Source organism: Notothenia coriiceps, unplaced genomic scaffold (assembly GCF_000735185.1).
Source record: "Notothenia coriiceps isolate Sejong01 unplaced genomic scaffold, NC01 NC01_scaffold00000339, whole genome shotgun sequence".
NCBI lineage: Eukaryota > Metazoa > Chordata > Actinopteri > Perciformes > Nototheniidae > Notothenia > Notothenia coriiceps.
The window spans coordinates 6,426,540-6,442,597 of record NW_011333040.1 but is presented as its reverse complement, the minus strand read 5'-3'; the positions used below and the strand labels follow the sequence as shown (position 1 = coordinate 6,442,597).

Genomic DNA, 16,058 nt, shown 5'->3' with positions numbered 1-16,058 from the left:
GGGGGGTTCGCCTATAAAAGCCCTGGTATTGCCCCGAGTGAGCTCCATTTCCCATCATGGAGAGTCAGAGAGTCCAGTCCTCGTACAGGAAGCGTTACGGGCCTCAGGGCTCCGGCAGCACAGGAGTCAGAATTGGGAGCCTTTCTTCCAGCCGCCTCTCCTGGCATGGCACCCCCCGCAGCTTCACCCACTCCATCCCTGTGTCGCGGATCTCCTTGGGCTCAACGGGCCTGCTCCTGGGCAGTACCATGGACCGGCTGGATTTCCCAGCTGAATCCCTGATGAAGGCCCAGTACAAGGAGACGCGCACCAACGAGAAGGTGGAGATGATGGGTCTGAATGACCGTTTTGCCAGCTACATAGAGAAGGTGCGCCTGTTGGAGCAGCAGAACAAGGTGCTGGTGCAGGAGCTGAACCAGCTGAAGGTGAAGGAGCCCAGCCGCATGGGAGACATCTACCAGGAGGAGCTGAGAGAGCTTCGCAGACAGGTGGACGGACTCACTTCTGGCAAAGCTCGGCTGGAGATAGAGAAGGACAACCTGGCTGCAGATGTGACTATGCTCAAGCAGAGGTAAGATGGAACAGGGTGGGACTCCTGGGGGTGGAAGCATGTTAGTGCAATGCACAGCCTCTAAAAGGGGCTTATAAGAACGCTGACTTTTGCTTTCTCACTTGTCCTTTCTGATGATTACATTACATTTATGTTAAAGATGGCACTTGACAGCAAAGCTTAATATGTTATATGTAAACCTAGTTGTGTGAACAGTAAAACTAGACATTCAAAACTTTAAGACATATCATGTTTTTTTAACCTCTTCTATGCATCTTGTTTTATGGAAAGTGGGACTTACATTTGTCCCTAGCTGGAGTTGGACACAAAACTAATGTTGGTCAACTTGGCATTGCATTAATGGTTATGCTCTGCAAATGTTACTTGGGGAATTTTTTTAATACCCTTACAGGAAAGTCCGTTTCCATAATTTAAAACACTCTCCGAACAGTTTGTCTGTTGCACAGCTGAGATTTTTTTCTTTTTTTTAATTAGGAATGCATTTATATGCAGATTTGGATTGTCTCCGATTGGCTGTGATACAGACTGCCGTGCTCTGCTCCAGCTTTACTCCTGGATCCCTCTTTACAAACTTGATCCTGTCTGAACCCCTCGTTGCCATTTAGTGAGTGTGGAGGAATAAGGCAAACACAATGGCCGCCGTCCACAAATGAGAAGGGGCAGATGTTCTCTTGTCCCCTGTTACTGTAAAACTCTGATTCACTGCATGCGCATAGCCAGGTTTTTTGTGTTTTTAACTTAATTCTACTTGGTATGGATTTATTGTTAAAAATTGTCAGGAGAATAAACGATTTAATTTCCCTTAGGGTAAAAGAAAGTTGTACTTCGGGCTCCTCTCAACTCTCAGCAGCTACTGGTATCCTGAAAGATGTGAATAGTGATGGCCGTCGCTGTAAAGGTCAATATAGTGATTCTGCTGCTTCCCTTGAACTCTGCATGAATCACTGCAGATGTTACCAAAATATGTTACTTGGCATTTATGTTGCTATGCCTCAGGCAGATTTCAGTGTTTTGTGTGTCTGTGCTTGAGGATGTATCTGCACACATGGACCCCCTTTTGTGCGTTTGTGTTTGTCTGTAAACTCCATCCCGTGGGAAACTCCTCTGGCTGTTAGACTGGAGTTAGTGTGTAACGATGCATGAACTTCCCTTTCAGCTAAGTCTCATTGTGCTTGTGTGCTTTTGCTACAGTCCCTTACTATCAGGCATAGAGCAAAGAAGACATTTGTCATTATTTAAAAACATCCCAAATAAATATATGCTAAAATGTATGTTGTGATATAAAAATCTACTGTAAATATTGTAGGCTTTCCTGTTGAATACGAATTATTCTAAAATATGTTTAGTATGGGCTTCAATATAACAAAATGTGTAGTTTTAGATATGTATATTTAGACATTGTCCATGATCAGCTACTGTATGAAGCACTTTTATTTCACGCCTTTACTGCTTCTTTGTGACTTACCCAGGTTGCAAGATGAGATGGGTCTCCGACAGGATGCAGAAAACAATTTGAATGCCTACAGACAGGTAATTCAGTTGATATTTCTCTAAATTCATGATTTTAACAATTCATACTTTCGTTTAGTCTCACTGGCCTCCTTTATATCTCTATGTATCTCATTATTTGCATAGGATGTGGATGAAGCTTCTCTTAATCGTGTCCATTTAGAGAGGAAAGTCGATGCCATGCAGGATGAGATAAACTTCTTGAGGAAGACTCACGAGGAGGTAAAAATTGAAATTTTGCAAAATAAACTTTAGCTATTGCCAACCACAATCAAGAACCTCATTTGAACTTGAATCAATTCTTCATTACTGTTGTCTCTCTCAGGATCTGCGTGAGTTACAGGAGCAGCTCATGGCCCAGCAGGTGCATGTTGACCTTGATGTATCCAAACCAGAACTGACTGCTGCACTGAGGGACATCCGGGTCCAGTATGAAACCATGGCAACCTCCAACATGCAGGAGACCGAGGATTGGTACCGATCCAAGGTCACGAGTCTCTCATTAAGTTGGCAGTACCGAGAATTAAAGTCATTAGAGTAAAATATCCTTGTGAAAAGATACTCACAGACTTTTTGCCTTTGTACAGTTTTCTGACCTGACAGACGCAGCCAATCGAAACGCAGAAGCCCTGCGCCAGGCCAAGCAGGAGGCCAATGAATACCGGCGTCAGGTCCAAGTGCTGACCTGCGATGTTGAGGCTCTACGAGGAACAGTAAGTCCACTTGACCACAGAGAAGACAGTATTTGAGAACATAACATTAGTCTTATCCAGCTCTAGTAAGATTTAAATTATGCTGCTTCTTCAATCAAATATTTAGTAGACATTTTGGGCACATATTTTCGACAGGAAACTTTACACTTGAAATATTGTTATGATATATTTTGATGCCACATAATAACAGCTCATTCAGACAGCATCAAGACTCATTTTTGTTGTATTGGTTCTATATTATATGGAACTGAAATTAAAAGAATGAGCCCTAGTTAGAGCTTGCCTGTAAAAGTGTTCCCCTTTTTATACCATTTCCTATTTCTGAGGGGTCTTAAGGACAAACAGTAAACACAAATGTTGTAACTGCCTTAAGTCAATGACCTAAATAGTGCTATTTAAAAATAATGTTAAGTTGGATGGAGATCATAACACTGATTCAGCAGTAAGTGCCAAAATAGAAGCAGGGAGGGATTAGTGAAAACGTTGTAGTGGTAGGTATTAGATTTATAAAAGTAGACATAGCAGTTGAGGTACGTGTAGCATTAATAAAAAATAAAAATGTGTGTGGTTGAAATGTAACATAAGAGTGTGAGTTTAGTAACCTCAGTCTGATGCATCAGATGTTGGTGTTCATCTCTCCGTCTTCTCTCTCCTCTTTCAGAACGAGTCTCTGGAACGTCAACTCCGGGAGATGGACGACCGCTTCGCCATGGAGACTTCTGGTTACCAGGATAGAGTGAGCCGTCTGGAGGACGACATCCACTCGCTGAAGGACGAGATGGCCAGACACCTGCAGGAGTACCAGGACCTCCTTAACGTCAAGCTGGCCCTGGACATCGAGATCGCCACCTACAGGAAGCTGCTGGAGGGAGAGGAGAGCCGGTCAGACACAGCTTTGTTGGTTTAGCACCAGCAACATTTAAAAAAAAGATACTAAATATTATCTTTTCTTTTTCCTTCAGGATCACCATTCCAGTTAAGAGCTTTTCTAACCTGCAGTTTAGAGGTTAGTAGCACATACAGTATGACCCCCTTTTTTAATCTAGGGGATCAAGGGGTCATTGAAATCATTAGTAAAGAAGACTGTTTAAATATCCATAAGAGATTTGGTCTTTTCCCATCTCTTTCTCCCAACTTTTCCAAAAAGGCATTCACAAAAGATTTTTTATTTCTTTGGGGGCAATCAGAATAGTATATTCACTCTTACTGTGTTAAATGTGTAAACTAGAATACATGGCATCAAAGAGAGGATAACAAAAAATGTCTACACTACACTAACTGGAGTCTTTTCATCTTTTAGAAACTAACCTGGACACTAAAACCCCCGAGGCCCACGTGAAGAGAAGCATCTTGGTTCGAACCGTGGAGACTAGAGATGGGGAGGTATGAGCTTCTACAGAACATTCCACTGAAGCAAACACTGCACATTGCACCTCTCACCTTACCCTCTGGAGGGCAATGTTGAACCCTTCTGCAGGTTTTCACACTCACTCACTGTCTCACAGCACACCTGATGCCTTTTGTAGCAAAAACTCACTGGGGAGTCGTTTGTTGCCTCTATTTTTAACTCTGTTGTCTTTTATTTTCAGATCATTAAGGAATCAACAACTGAACACAAAGATCTTCCTTAAAGTTCGACTTGTCTCAATCTGGGATTATTACTTATTTGTTTTGTTTCCAAACCCCAAAGCTCCCCCATCAGTGCATCATTTCATGTTTCTCTCCTTTCTTCATCACCTGCATGCTAATCTATTCAACAACCCATGACTTAACTATTAAACTCTCCTAGACTTCCTCATTAGAATTTCTGCAAAAAAAATCTATGTTCAGCTATTATACAGCTGTTAGCAGGATGTAGGTCACTCATATTAAAATGGTATGTACCATTTTGTTCTGTTCCAGTGAAAACTCCAGGAAACCAATGGCAACCTGTTTAATTTTTTAGCACGGTTTCAGATTAGCTGCCATAGAGAAGGCATTAAAACGTAGCAATTGTCTTAAGCTAATATGTAGCATGGTCGAGGTTGACATGTTATGAGTATGTGAAATGTGGCAAGGGAAGTACCAGAGGGAGTTTGGGTTTGCAGACACCAGAATTGGATAGCGGTGGGAAATAAGAGTTGTGTGTATGTTAGAGCATCTTTTGGCAGAAGGACAGGTGAAATTGAGCTCTTTTTTTTATTTTATGCCGGGTGCTATTTTGCATTTGATTCCTTTGTTGGAGCAGCAGTCGCCTCTGCTTGTGTGTTAAAGCTTGTATAGCCAGCACAGGTGTTTCAATGAGTACATCTCACTTCGGGCTGATTACACGTGTGCTTAGACAGGAGACGAGTGGAAATGATCAAACAGCTAATGTGTTGATGTTACTTTTTCACTTTTTACAACCACAAACCTCTCTAGAGCCAAACAGTCTTCTATGGCTGCTTTTGATGGGTACATTAGTAAAAAAGACAGGAGATTAACAACAAATGTGTGGTATGACAGTCAGTGTTGTGTAGACATTAGAGCTGCGACAGTTACTCGAACAATAAGTTGCAGCCGTAGTAAACATTGACTAAATCGTAAAGACAGATCAGACAGAGACAGAGACAGCTGACAGGCAATCGAGATAAAACCACTGCAGAGTCTCTATTGATCAAAGCTATGATGTTTGCTGTGAGTTTTTGACAGAATTGATTTCAGCACCATTCAGTGGTTTTATTTAAAAGAAACAGTGTTGACTGACAGTTGCTGAATGTTTGCATCTTCTCTACAGAGGACACTGACATTGGCATCCATATTCTGTGATGTTACATACATATAAAAGGTGTCCCATCAACAGGTGCAACAAAACTCACAACAGACGAGTGTGTGAAAACCTATGCAGTCCTGAGAGGAAGTCTCATGAGCCAAAACAAACAGCTGTAAGTGTGTTTATACTTTCTCCCACCTTATGCTCTTCTGCCTTCTCCATTCATCGCAGCTGTTGCTATCCTTTGTCTCTCACACAACCTGATAAGATATTATTTGACAAAAGGATGCTTCAGAGCATAATCAAGCAAGCGTGATAGGGACAGAGCCAGGTTCGAGGTGTGGAGACACTGTTTGGATACTGACTTGTCCTCCAGCCTCCAATAAATCTCCTCCAAATTCCCAGGCCAATTTATGTTGTGTTTGACTGATAGCAGCGAGAGAGTGCTTTGGAGATGATCTCCAACAAATCCCAAAGCAGTGGAAACTGTAATGTTTGTTATAAAAGTGAGGATGCTGGGGTTAGAAGTAAAAGGAGGCTGCGAGGGAGGACGATTGATTGACTTTTCCAGCAAAAACACTGTAATCCATGCTTCCTGCCTGGTTAGAAGTCACGGCACGCTGACTGAAGCCGTGTTGCTGACAGCCGGCCTCGCCTCTAATGAGTGCTGCTACACTGAAGCTGGCTGTTGCTGTGTTCGTTGCCAAGGACACGCTGTGATCTGAGTTGTGCCTCCCACCCTCTCCCCTCCACAACTTCCACTGCTGTCACTCAACCCCTTCTCAATAACATGCAGATTTCTACTGTATTCCCTCTTTGTTTTTTAATATTGATCTTAGATGAATCCTGCATATTCTTATGGAAGAAATATCTGCAGATGGAAATATAACATTAGTATTGACCGATGCTACGTAATGTTTACTTAACAAGAATAAAACATTTTGTCTTTTAGAGTTGATGCCTCTTGTTTTGATTCTTACACTTTTTCATTCATTTTTCAAAATAGTTCATATGTTTGTAGTCTTCTTTTTTGGCTTATGGTTCAATACTGACACATACCATTCGAAAGTCCGGAATTGTTCAACCACAAAAGCTTGATCGGGTGCATTTAAGGTTTATTTTGAGAACAAAACGCTCTATAATGGCTAGTCACACTTTAAATGAGACCCAAATGAACCTTTGCAGTTGATTATTAAACACCTGAATATTTACGGAAGCTTTTTCCTGCTGTGGGTTACATTTTTCAAGGGATAGTTATAGAGGAATTTGATTTGTCGTGTCCTCATATATACTTCTTGTACTTTGATTAACTTTGTGTCACTGCTTAAAGGATAGATCCACACTTTCCCATGTTTGTTTTAAAAGAGTCACAGGTGCACATATGTTCAATGAAAAAGATTGTACTTACTGTAGCCCAAGTGATGGAGGAGACAATTCACAGACTTCAGTCTTTTCAAAAACAATTAAGAATCTTGAGAAACACATTTCTTACTGGAATAACATTATGATGTTTTTTTAACAGCCAACAGGGAGAAATTATTACAGAGAGCAAAAGCTATTTCAATGTGTGTAAGTGAGTTTAATTTGACAGACCTAGCAAATCTTGTGAACCAATTTGTTAGGTTTTATGTTTCTCCCTTTGTAAAAATATCCTTTTTACGAGCTGTCGCACACTCTTTGAATCATCTTGGGTGTCATTAACTACCTTTCCTTCACATCACATACTAAAATATCTCTCAAATTAAAATAGTTTGAACTAACTTAAAACATCCAGTATGGTGACTGCTCTGCTGTGAGTATTCAGGCAATGTAGTAGAAAAATACTGCAATACAATCAAATACAAATACATATCAGCCTGATATCAGCCAAACTAGAAATGTAGGTACAAGTTACTTCAAGGTTTTTAAAGACCCAACATGTTAGTCCAGGATTAAGCTTTCCATTGCAGGTGATTGTGGTACTTGAATAAAAACATGAAAACCTTACATTCTTTGGGATGATGTGTATTGAAGTTTAAGTCGAAGTAAAGTGTCACTGAGTGTGAAGTGCAGTATGTGTCTGTTTTGCCCAGCCCTTATCAGAGGAATGGTGGGTCTCAGGTCTGCACAGAAGTCGACCCTGAGCTGAAGGAATTTGAGGCAGATAAAGCTCTCAGGCGGTTGGGGATCTGCTCCTGACGTCTAGCTCTGAAAGAATTTCCGGTCTACAGTTATTGGGAAGGGGCAACGATGGGCATTTTCCTTCTCATTATCTTTCCACAGCGGGTGCGAGGTGACAATAGCTGTCATGCAAGCTATAGAAAACATGAATAAACACTGTCACCCAATCTCATTAGAAAATGCCAACACTTATTGTTGGAGTAAACAAGCATGGACTTCCAGGAAGTGTAGAGGCATAACCTAAATACCTTTTGCGATATTAAGATTGCCATATGGTTTGCTATCATGAATTCATTCCTTACTTCCCTAATGAGTGGCTTATTATGGGTGCAGCAATAACTTCAACATACTGGAAAGTGCATACCCCAGATTCACAGTTTGTTTAATTCAAAATTAGAAATGTTTGTAAATGTTTATCTGCGCTGAGCCGACATCAAAGATAAAGTTGAAACAATAGGTAGATTAATTGTTCAATACATAATTCATCCGAGGTTCTTTTAATAACTTAATTAATAATTATTATAATATATATAATTATAATATTAATATAATAATTAATATTTCAAGCACAAATGCCCCACATTTACTTGTTCAAGGTACTCAGATTAGATGTGCCGCTTTTATTTATTTTATGTCACAGTAAACTAAATATAGCTGTTGTAAAAGAAAAAGCTATCTGAAGATGTCACCTTAGGCTTCAGGAAATGGTGTAATGCATTTTTAAACATTTGCTGAATATTTCAAAATCCAACAAGCATAATTAAAAACTTCTGGATAATCTCTACAAATGCAAAAACACATTCAACTTTTAAGTTTAGAATATCCTGCTGACTAATAAACAAGCAAAACCTCAAAAGGGACAAAAAATAACATCTTTAGTAGATACATAAAAATTGAACTTCTATGATTGATTTTTAATTATCTAAATGAGCAGATATCAGTCGGATTCTGAACAAAGTCACACTTATTATCCAGTGTTGGAGCCAACACCCTTTGTCTTTATGGCTCTTTGTATTTCGCTGCCCTCTCTGCACAGTCCTGTCCTGGCTCTCACACTAAGGGGTCAGAAGATGGCATGTTGGCTCTGGTTAATTTTAGCCTTCATTTTATCAAGGCCATTGAGACAAAACACAGAGCAACCACCTTAACATGTGAAGCCACTCTCCCTCTGATCTCCAAACACCCTTTACAGACTGAAACCTGTCAACAAACACATAAGCTAATGATGTTTCTTTGGACAAAGTGGAGTGATGGCTTCTTAAGGTCACCAACCTTCACGCTTAAAGGGTCATGAATGGCTCAAAATGGTGTCTATCTTTTTTTGTACAAAAGTGTTTTATTTGTCTTTCAGCTTATTCAAAGTGGAAAGACAGGGAGAAAAAGAAAATGTCTGAGGCATCCATATTTTACATTAATATTTTTTTATTGATTGCTAATTGGCGTATAATTAGACGGCACAGCCACGTTTTTTGAAATCTTTCTTTTCATGTAAGCAGTTTAAGTAAAGCTTTCATGCTTTCGCCACATTGGGACAGAGATCCCACGGTACTGTGCCAAATATTGATATGATTGCAAAAGGTTCAATGGAAATACGATGCAGTCCATGTACCATAACCTTAAAATGTATAACTTGAAGTTTAGTTCATGTTAATTAATGTAGATTGCCATATGTCGTCGGAAAGTCCTTTATCTAAGTAGTATTCCTCTTGTGAGGGGTGAAAAATGTTGTGAGTTGAGAGGAGAGGGAATTTTGCAACTAATCTCTTAAAAAGCTGCATGAGCAATAATGATGGCCTCTATTTGAATCATTTCACTTATAATAGATCTCAGATATCCACTCGAATAATAATATTAAGGATTTTAGTTCAACGCTGATGCAGCTTCAGTGTAGTTCATGCTGTTAGAGACACAGTGAGAGAGACAGTGAAATGCGATAGACTGGCCTGTAAAAAACACTCAGCCAAGATGTTCAATCAAACTCTTCGGAGGGAGATATTCCCAAACAAAACCAAAAATATGTTGTGTGTGCGTGCGTGCGTGTGCATGCGTGCGTGCGTGCGTGCGTGCGTGCGTGCGTGTGCGTGAGTGTGTCAAGAAGCCACTTTAAGCCCCCCTCATATGACCTTTAGGTAAACAATTGAAACTCCTAGCCTGGATGTCTGCTGTGTCTCTGAATACAGAGCTTGAGCCTGCTATATGTCTCCTTTTTGGGTTCAGGAAGATGATTGTATTAAATTAAAATCATAATACTCGAGTCCAGGTTAAAACCTGTTGAATATTTTTAAACAGCTTTCGGAAAGATTTAAAGGGGACAGGATTACACACACACACACACACACACACACACACACACACACACACACACACACACACACACACACACACACACACACACACTCAAAATCAAAAGACTGCACACAAGGGTGGCATTTTAAAGCTTATCATCACTACAGATTGATATAATACTCCAGAAGTGTGATGGCAGCTACAGACAGAGAGGGGTTGCTGCTATTTTGAGCTCAGAGACTTGTGATGTTGAGTGAAGCAGAGTAGACTGATGGGGGTCTGCACTCTGTCAGTGTCAGATCACTGTGTCAACTAATCACAGCTAGTGTAAACATCACTTCAGGACAGGGATTTCAAAATAAAACATCCCTTCATTTAAGAAATATTAATTCATGCTCAGTCCAAACATCTCAACATATCTCCCCAAATCATAACCCCTATTCTTTGATAACCTCTAAATGTAATTATATATTTAAAAGTTCTCCCTTGCAAAAGATTTTGGGGGCATTTGAGGGCAGTTTTACAACACTGAGACAGTGCATCTTTAAATATGACCAAACATTACATATATATTTATTTTATATAATTTATGGAATGGGGGGTTGTTGCCCCATGTGTAATGCTTTAAAAAGTATAAAAGTCTCTATTTGTTGAGATTATTCTACTGAATATGTGCAAGTATCAGAATCGTTTGTTTACCAAAAAGCTTATTGTGTATTGTACTATTTGTTATTTTTCCTTAATCATACATTTAAAAGATTAGCAAAAATGGCTACTAAACTACTGGTTATCTAATTCAATCAGCTTCTGAATATGTTTTGTAAACTCAAATCCACAAATCAAAATGTACTGACTCAAAATAAATTCCTCTAGCTTGAACATATTTGTTATAGTATAATACTAGTTGTTATGGTATTCGTTTTAAATAAAAAAATGTTTTTGGTGAAAAAAGTGGAATAAATGTAACTCTATTTTGAAAGTGTGACAAAATTGACTTCCGTTTTTGACCTGGATAACAGGCTGACTCGTCGCTGCTGCCAGCCGCTCCGGAGTAGGGTGAAGGGGAGTGGATCAGGGAGTCTGGTCTGAGGGGAGCTTCTTCTCTGCCCTAAGGATCGTGCAGTGGCCAAACTTGAGAGAGAGAATGCTGAGATAATATTAACAAACTGAGATATCCCGTCTTTGTTCTCAACTTCTTCTCCCTAAACAGGTTCCGTCTTCTCCCTTGGGAAGACAACATCGTATGGGAGCTGTTGTTTTTTTTGGAGTAAGAGATGTTGAATGGGTTTTTTGCAGTATCCTAGAATACTTTTTCTTAAAGCATTTACTGCGTCTTGCATCTGCTATCATCCTGGCAACCAGACCTGCTCTCCATCCTCTTCATCCCTCACCATCAGTTGCCTCCTATCCCTGATTTTTGACGCTCCAAGTGGTTACAGGCTTTTTCTCCACAGGTGGCACTTCATTACCTGCTTTCTATTCTATTTTCTATTTTTACTTTTTTAGTAAGGTTTATGTGTCGGGGAAATATTTTCTCTCAGAACCGAAATGCCCGTGAGACGCGGCCATGTGGCGCTCCAGAACACCTACCTGGACACTATCATCAGGAAATTCGACGATCAGAGTAAGTAGGCTACACATGATGAGTTGTGAACATGTCATGCTTTCAGACTTAGGAGGAAACTCACACAGGTGCACATTGTGATTATAAAACAAATAGTTCTCAGTAGGATATTTTGTATCCATTTTAAACAATTCAGATTTAGCCATATTTTTTTGATCTGTTTGGGTTGGTGGCGGCCAGACCCAAACTGGTGTGCTTAAAAACTTCATAAAAAGAGACCTCCATTAGTCAAATTTCTTGAGAACTGCTAACCAATCCTATATATTTGAAACACATCAAAGGGCCCCAACTCTTTGTGCTAGTGGTTATAATCAGAACTTGGGGGCCAACAGTATATTGTAAACAAATATAGAGCATTTTTGCGAATGGAACTGGATTGAATGTACTTTTAAATTAAAGTCGATTGTTTAATGTGTGCAAAACTTCTTCTTTATATGGTGCCAAATATCTTCTCTTTTTTTTTGACTGCGGTTGCCTGAACAGATGGGAGACGGGTTGGCTTTTAATTAATGTTACATAAATCAGCTTTGTGTCAGGGCCATTAACAGCCCTCTCCCCACTGTTTGAGGTGTTATTGCACCTGAATGTGTTTGTGTGTAATGTAATTAGCTCAAATGTTCCACTGAATGCAAAGAGAGACCACCGCTCACTCAGGAAGAAAAAATTCAGATGTTGGATTGGTCATTTACATTTCTTTAGTTTTTATATTGTTTGTTTATGTTACAAGTATTTCCAATTAAGCATAAAAGTCAGCCCAATTTACGCTTTGTTTTCTCACACATTTACCCCTTAACAACCTCATATTGAAAAATAACAATGTTGTGGATTTAGGGCTGAAAATAACCTTGACATCCTGAGCAGATTCTGACCCAAAATGGAGATGTCGTTTTTTTTGCTCTCAATCAGTTTTAGTCTGATAACATCTGGGGCCAAGAATGCTAGATTATGTAAAGCTTCTTTAAAGAACTCCACTATGTAATGCCACTACTGTATTTTCCAAAGTGTGTATATGTGCACCCGCAGTCACGTGCACGTGCACGGCCAGGTGAGGGCACATGCCACAGCAGTGCTGCTTAGCAACCTTGTGACGATCAGCGTTTCCGTTCTGAGCCAGATATAATGACTTTGGACAGGATGAGATTTCAACCAGCGGAGCTCACCCATTTACTCTAAACAGAGGGACTGAGGGAAGAGTCCCCTCCACGCATTTGTTTGTCATCGGTTTCAACCATTTCCACCACACAATATTAAAAGGGTCAGTCAGTGGAGAGGCAAGTACTTTTAAAACAGCTCATTACACTACTCCATTAGCAAGCTTCGAACAAAACTGTCCTACTTTACTTTCATGGTGGACAATGTTTTGGCATGCTTTTGCAGCTGAAACATATATTACAATCATCAATAACAGGAACTGGATAGTATATTAGCTTGGAATTACTATTAAGGATTTTTTCTGAATGCAGAGTAGAATACTCAAAGGTTTGACATTGCAGGAAAAAACATTTCTTTGGTCCAGTTTCCAGCAGTAGTAGTTTTGATGCTTTACTTAAGTCAAAGTAACGATATTTCAATGGAAAATATTCCACTTGTAAAAGTACAGAAATAATTTGACCTCAATCAAAAAATCAAAGTTCTGGCGACAAATCTCTCTAATTCTTCTTTATTATATAATAACTGCTTCTTTGGTGCAATTCTTCTAAGAATGAGCTGTGCGGGCATTTAAATTGATAAATAACAATAATCTCATGAAATGATATTCCTAGATAGAAGCAACAGTCGGGGCCTTTGAAAGAAAATAGAAACAGTTCCAGTCAAATGTCAGATAACATTTTGCAACAACTTGTTAATTCCCTCAAGTTGCGTGAGAGCAGGGAAAGTATGGGATTTGAGTGACAGCCCAGTCCTCCAGCGATTGTACAGTGCAGCTGTAGTGCGATAGCTGAGCATGGATAGAACACCCCCAGAAGAACCAGCATTTCAATTATTAAAATACTACAAGTGAAAATATATGTAAGTATTGATCATTTGTGTTTGTGCTGTACTATATTACGGTCTGTTTCTTTATTGTGTTAAGTGAGAAGTAAAGAATAGTTGTGCTATGAAAGTTAGATTTTGCTACCTTTAGATCCATAACAAAGCAAGCTAAGTAGCCTAACAGCAGGGACAGTTAGCTACATAGCTAGCAGTGAGTGAGCGTTCAGACACCGGCGCACACACTCAAACGGACTTGTGTGCCTGACTCTACCAACAGGCTTTCATGATTCTGTTTAGATATGCAAGTATAAGCCATCATAGCTTATTTTATTAACACGCTAATTTGATATGAAAATCAATGCAAGGCTGAGTTTACTTCTATTCTTTGTAGGAAAACCTACCATCCATGACTGCCACTGAGCTGAGTTTTATTTCCTAAAACATTTATTTCCTTCTCATATTAACAGTGTGGATCATTGAGACAGCGTGGTGTCCAGTGGTCTTATCCCTGTTTTCCCACTTCCTCTGAGGGGACAGCATCAGATCCACGGAGATCCACGGAGGGGGGGCATGAAGAAAGACCTGCACCATCTTCATCCACGCTGGGCGTTGCTGTTATCACTTGCTCAGTGTCATTTCATTTGACCAAATGTCTTTACATATACATTTAGTAGATTTTATTATTATCCACCTTTGCTTGACTCAGTTTTTTTTTCTCTTAAACCCTTAGTTTTGCTTGATTCTGAGAAAGTGTTGCTTTATCTTTATGAAAAAAAACTAATCCCGTAGAAGACCCACAAATAAAAGTGCCAACATCTTCTCCTCAGTCTATCGGGGGGAAATATGACATTAGCACCATGGAGTGGTAGACTTTAATCAGATCCACTTAAGCTGATTGTCAGAGGAGACCATGCAGGACATTTTGAAGCGTGTTTGATTAAATCAAACAGTGTAAGTGCAATTGTATTGTGAACATCCTTAGGATTGATTTATTATAAATGTAATGTTAAAGAAAAGCAGTACCTTTTTTACATATTCAGAAAATAGATAAAGACCAGTATCTGAATTTGTCATCATCATTTTATTATTTCTTACTATATGAAATATTATTATTACATAATACAGTGGGGCAAAAAAGTATTTAGTCAGCCACCAATTGTGCAAGTTCTCCCACTTAAAAAGATGAGAGAGGCCTGTAATTTTCATCCTGTATACCTCAACTATGAGAGATAAAATGAGAAAAAAAAATCCAGAAAATCACATTGTCTGATTTTTAAAGAATTTATTTGCAAATTATGGTGGAAAATAAGTATTTGGTCACCTACAAACAAACAAGATTTCTGGCTCTCACAGGCCTGTAACTTCTTCTTTAAGAGCCTCCTCTGTCCTCCACTTATTAACTGTATTAATGGCACCTGTTTTAACTCGTTATCAGTATAAAAGACACCTGTCCACAACCTCAAACAGTCACACTCCAAACTCCACTATGGCCAAGACCAAAGAGCTGTCAAAGGACACCAGAAACAAAATTGTAGACCTGCACCAGGCTGGGAAGACTGAATCTGCAATAGGTAAGCAGCTTGGTGTGAAGAAATCAACTGTGGGAGCAATTATTAGAAAATGGAAGACATACAAGACCACTGATAATCTCCCTCGATCTGGGGCTCCACGCAAGATCTCACCCCGTGGGGTCAAAATGATCACAAGAACGGTGAGCAAAAATTCCAGAACCACACGGGGGGAACTAGTCAATGACCTGCAGAGAGCTGGGACCAAAGTAACAAAGGCTACCATCAGTAACACACTACGCTGCCAGGGACTCAAATCCTGCAGTGCCAGACGTGTCCCCCTGCTTAAGCCAGTACATGTCCAGGCCCGTCTGAAGTTTGCTAGAGAGCATTTAGATGATCCAGAAGAGGATTGGGAGAATGTCATATGGTCAGATGAAACCAAAATAGAACTTTTTGGTAAAAACTCAACTAGACGTGTTTGGAGGAGAAAGAATGCTGAGTTGCATCCAAAGAACACCATACCTACTGTGAAACATGGGGGTGGAAACATCATGCTTTGGGGCTGTTTTCTGCAAAGGGACCAGGACGACTGATCCGTGTAAAGGAAAGAATGAATGGGGCCATGTATCGTGAGATTTTGAGTGACAACCTCCTTCCATCAGCAAGGGCATTGAAGATGAAACGTGGCTGGGTCTTTCAGCATGACAATGATCCCAAACACACTGCCCGGGCAACGAAGGACTGGCTTCGTAATAAGCATTTCAAGGTCCTGGAGTGGCCTAGCCAGTCTCCAGATCTCAACCCCATAGAAAATCTTTGGAGGGAGTTGAAAGTCTGTGTTGCCCAGCGACAGCCCTAAAACATCACTGCTCTAGAGGAGATCTGCATGGAGGAATGGGCCAAAATACCAGCAACAGAGTGTGAAAACCTTGTGAAGATTTACAGAAAACGTTTGACCTCTGTCATTGCCAACAAAGGG

The 16,058-nt window shown here is 39.9% G+C and overlaps 3 protein-coding genes across 5 annotated transcripts in view; all 3 read left to right on the top strand.

Moving 5' to 3' along the window:
* Positions 1-16,058, top strand: part of ep400 (E1A binding protein p400) — a 186,060-nt gene that overhangs the window by 49,064 nt on the left and 120,938 nt on the right. The gene's annotated exons all lie outside the window — the stretch shown is intronic.
* Positions 33-6,477, top strand: gfap (glial fibrillary acidic protein). The gene is made up of 9 exons (XM_010769051.1): positions 33-571; positions 2,041-2,101; positions 2,207-2,302; positions 2,406-2,567; positions 2,668-2,793; positions 3,455-3,675; positions 3,756-3,799; positions 4,094-4,176; positions 4,383-6,477. Exons 1-9 carry the CDS (start codon positions 57-59, stop codon positions 4,422-4,424), a joined length of 1,350 nt encoding a protein of 449 aa, XP_010767353.1. The 5' UTR covers positions 33-56; the 3' UTR covers positions 4,425-6,477.
* Positions 11,071-16,058, top strand: part of kcnh6a (potassium voltage-gated channel, subfamily H (eag-related), member 6a) — a 27,345-nt gene continuing 22,357 nt past the window's right edge. The window contains exon 1 of the mRNA XM_010769062.1: positions 11,071-11,594. Within this exon, the coding sequence (XP_010767364.1) occupies positions 11,519-11,594 (76 nt within the window). The 5' untranslated portion in view covers positions 11,071-11,518. The remainder of the gene's footprint in view (positions 11,595-16,058) is intronic.

Excerpts from the sequence above, each read along its gene's own strand:
- gfap (XM_010769051.1), top strand. The coding sequence starts at position 57 with ATGGAGAGTCAGAGAGTCCAGTCCTCGTACAGGAAGCGTTACGGGCCT. Across the intron at positions 2,303-2,405 it reads TGAGGAAGACTCACGAGGAG|GATCTGCGTGAGTTACAGGA; the intron begins GTAAAAATTGAA and ends TGTCTCTCTCAG. Across the intron at positions 2,568-2,667 it reads AGGATTGGTACCGATCCAAG|TTTTCTGACCTGACAGACGC; the intron begins GTCACGAGTCTC and ends GCCTTTGTACAG.